This window comes from Trypanosoma rangeli (genome assembly GCF_003719475.1).
Source record: "Trypanosoma rangeli strain AM80 chromosome Unknown Tra_15.4_contig_00383, whole genome shotgun sequence".
Classification (NCBI taxonomy): domain Eukaryota; phylum Euglenozoa; class Kinetoplastea; order Trypanosomatida; family Trypanosomatidae; genus Trypanosoma; species Trypanosoma rangeli.
Genome location: NW_021706122.1, coordinates 13,755 through 17,176, shown reverse-complemented (window position 1 = coordinate 17,176; position 3,422 = coordinate 13,755). Strand labels below are relative to the sequence as shown.

Sequence of the window (3,422 nt, the reverse complement as noted above, 5' to 3'; positions counted from 1 at the left end):
GTATCAAATTAAGTGATAATGCGGAAGGAAGAGGAGCACCACGGAGATGAAACCAGGTGCTTGGACTATTCGGCCTGGAACAATACGTAGAGGGGTCAAAAAAAAACACCAACAACAACAACAATAAAAAAGTAAGGAGAAATTCGGGTCTAATTGTTGAGAGGGAGGGAACTAAAAGCTAATGAGGGAACGAGAAGGTTTACGGTTGCCAAAAGGCAACGAGGGAGTGTCTAAAAGAGGGCAGAACAAAACGGGGAATGTAACTGGAATGCCACACACTGTCATTCGATGTAACTAAGACACGTGGGCCCTCGAGTGTTTGGGGGCGCGGGCAATGGCCGTGATGGGCCACCACCAAAGCAGCGGGCGGGCAATGGCCGTGATGGGCCACCACCAAAGCAGCGGGCGGGCAATGACCTGTGGAGCAGCAGATGAAGGGGAACTAAAGGAAACCAAACAAAACGCCGTGCGTCGCGTTCCTACCAAAACGTTTTTTCCTGATAGTGTGTCTCGTTCTTCCTTCTCTGTTTTTTTTTGTCGTTTCTTTTTGACCGGTAGTACTGAGGCTGCTTAGGGTGGATGGGGTCAGCTGCTACCTTGTTTTTGGTCTGTCTCTTCCCACTGGCAGCACACAACGACTGGGTGAGTGGAGGCGTCTGTAAAGAAAGGTAGAAGGAAAGGAGTAAGATTTTTTTTTGTTTTGGCTTTCCTTCTTATCGACTGCCTTACCAGCGAAATGCGTCTGTTTATCCTGGGCCCCCCTGGCAGTGGCAAAACGTCCACCAGTACAGTGCTGAAGGAACACTATGGTGTGTGCCATGTCACTCCCAGCGACGCGCTGTCGAACGCGGTGGAGTACGGCGGGTCCGCGTTCGGTGAAAAGCTGCGTCTTCTCCTTGAAGAGGGGAGACCCATTCCTGACTGGATGCTTGCACATGCCGTTGCGGAAGCAACGCGTGGACCGGACTGTAGCAATGGGTTTATTCTTGATGACTTTCCCAAGACAGCTGAGCAGGCGCGGCTGTTAAGTGGCGAGGGAATCAAGCCGGACGCCATTGTGCTGCTTAGTTTTGCTGATCGCCTATTAATAGAGCGTTTTTCAGGGCGCTGGGTGCACCCTGCCTCTGGTCGTATGTACCACACACTGTACAGCCCCCCAAATGTAAAAGGGCGTGATGATGTCACTGGACAACCGCTGGTGCAGCGTGCGGAGGACACCGAGGACGCTGTGCGACAGCGACTCGCAAAGTTTCACAGTGACTTGAACGCCCTTAAGCTTGTCTATAGTGATGAGCGGCTATGGCATACTGTGGACGGTTGCGCAACGGTGGATACTGTGCATAGTGCCATATGTCACGTGTTGAGTCCTCTGTTTGCCTCGAGGCAGCGTCGGTGGTGGTCGAGATTTTTCTCCTGGCAAGGATGATCGAGGTGGGGCGTTTGGGTGCTTCGAATGAGGACTGCATGGGGTGTGCCTTGCTGTGGGCACTTCTATTTTGTTCTTTCCATTGGATGTGTATTTTGTCGATCGCCGGTGCGGGTTTTTTTTGTCGCCGTTTTCAGTATTCAGTACCTTTTTGTTTTGCTTTTCTTTTTTTTCTTCCATGTTTTGCATGCTTCTTCCGGGCGTGGAAGTAACGGCATCACTAGGAATCGCACCCACTGCGTGGCCCTCTGAAGCGAGTGAATGGTATTTTTTAACCTGCGCCGAGTGCCCCCCCAAAACGCAACCGGGAAGGTTGTTGTTTTTGGTGCGACGACGGTGGTAGGTCAGACCCTCTCCCTGCTTTTGAAGCTCTGCCCGCATGTAACAGAGTTGTGCTGTTGTGGCCCTTTGACTAAGGTGGGTCAGGGGGCAAACGTGGGGTTGGTGCGTGGCGTGGCTGCAGATCTTTCTCACATTGACACTAACACCGGTGTGAGGGCGTTTGAAGATCCGTGCGATTGGGAGCTGGCCCTGCGTGGGGCTCGACTTGTATTGTTTTGCTCTGGGAGTGCGTTCGATCCATGTAGGGCTCAGCTTGACATGGCATTGAGAGAGTCTGGTCCAGAATTGATGTCGGCAATGACTCTGGTGGCTAAGGTAGCCCCAAAGGCCATTATTGGTGTTGTTTCAAGTCCCGTTAATGCGCTTGTGCCCCTTGCAAGGGAGGTGTTGGTGCGCAACGGTGTGTTTGATCCGCGTAAGCTGTTGGGTGTCACGAGCCTTGACGTCATTAGGACAAGAACTTTCGTGGCCGAAGAACTGCAAATGAATCCGTTCGACTTGAATGTGCCGGTGGTGGGCGGTAGAGGAGGTGTGACTGCGTGTCCTCTTGTGTCGCAGACTACGCTGCAGATTCCTCACGAGCGGATTATCCATGTGTGTAACCGGGTCCAGTCGTGTGGATCTCATTCCACCTACGGGGCGAGTGGTGTTGCTTGTGAGTTGAAGGATGAAAAGGCGGCTTCCGTGGAACTACAGCCAAAGGTGGCGTTATCGTTGGCGCATGCCGTTCTGGAGTGGTCTGTGTCGGTGCTGAAGGCTCTGCGAGGGGACCGCGGCATCGTTGAGTGTTCCTTTGTGGAGTCGACAATGCGGAAGGAGACACCTTTTTTTGCGTCACGTGTGGAACTTGGCGAGGAAGGTGTGGCGCGACTTCTGCCGCTGGGTCTTCTCACGGCGTACGAGAGGGAGCTGGTGGAAACAGCGGTACCTTTTATAGCGGGGGATGTTGAGGCGGGGTTGCGCTTTGCAGCTGGAAGGCCTGAGGCGGCCCTGTAGGCGTGGTGACACGCTTGTATACATGACGTGTCACGTTGTGTTTTTTTTTTGTTACATGTGTCCTGTATGCCTGTATAAGTACGCACGTACGGGGCGGATGCGGTTGCATGGCGTTTGCCGGCGTGTGGGGAAGAGGGGGGGGGCTGGCTGCGTTTTTTTTTTTTCCTCGCGTGTGTGCTGCCTTTTGAAACGTACGATCTTTTTCTTTCACGTTTTCCTCTCGTCATGTTTTTGGGCTGCCCGGAATTGCAGTTCCCGACAAAACAAGCCAAAACACAACAACAACACACGATCAAGTAATACACAGAAAGTACGAGCGATGATGCGCACTTCTGCCGCCTGCCTCAGCAAGGTTGCCGTCCTTGGTGCCGCTGGTGGCATTGGCCAGCCCCTTGCCCTCTTGATGAAGAACAATCCTTTGGTGTCTGCAATCAGCTGCTACGATGTTCGCGGTGCGCCTGGCGTTGCTGCAGACCTTTCCCACATCTGTTCTCCCGCCAAGGTGACGGGCTACGCCAAGGAGGACCTCAGCAAGGCCCTTGACGGCGTCGAACTCGTTGTTATCCCTGCTGGTGTGCCGCGCAGGCCGGGCATGACGCGTGACGATTTGTTCAACACAAATGCCTCCATTGTGCGTGACCTTGTCGCGGCGTGCGCC

The 3,422-nt window shown here is 53.5% G+C and overlaps 3 protein-coding genes across 3 annotated transcripts in view, besides 2 other annotated features; all 3 read left to right on the top strand.

Moving 5' to 3' along the window:
• Positions 1 to 98: 98 nt before the first annotated feature.
• Positions 99 to 130: a microsatellite.
• Positions 131 to 736: 606 nt separating this feature from the next.
• TraAM80_08175 (adenylate kinase) lies at positions 737 to 1,426 on the top strand (the record flags this gene model as incomplete). Its single annotated transcript, XM_029384935.1, has 1 exon — positions 737 to 1,426. One exon carries the CDS (start codon positions 737 to 739, stop codon positions 1,424 to 1,426), a length of 690 nt encoding a protein of 229 aa, XP_029235272.1.
• A 149-nt stretch (positions 1,427 to 1,575) lies between these two features.
• Positions 1,576 to 1,602: a microsatellite.
• Positions 1,603 to 1,687: 85 nt separating this feature from the next.
• TraAM80_08174 (malate dehydrogenase) lies at positions 1,688 to 2,764 on the top strand (the record flags this gene model as incomplete). Its single annotated transcript, XM_029384934.1, has 1 exon — positions 1,688 to 2,764. The coding sequence occupies one exon, from the start codon at positions 1,688 to 1,690 to the stop codon at positions 2,762 to 2,764; it is 1,077 nt and encodes a 358-aa protein (XP_029235271.1).
• Positions 2,765 to 3,086: 322 nt separating this feature from the next.
• Positions 3,087 to 3,422, top strand: part of TraAM80_08173 (malate dehydrogenase) — a gene marked incomplete at both ends in the record, with an annotated part of 1,464 nt that continues 1,128 nt past the window's right edge. The window contains one exon of the mRNA XM_029384933.1: positions 3,087 to 3,422. This exon is cut by the window's right edge and continues 1,128 nt beyond it. Coding sequence (XP_029235270.1) covers positions 3,087 to 3,422 — 336 coding nt within the window.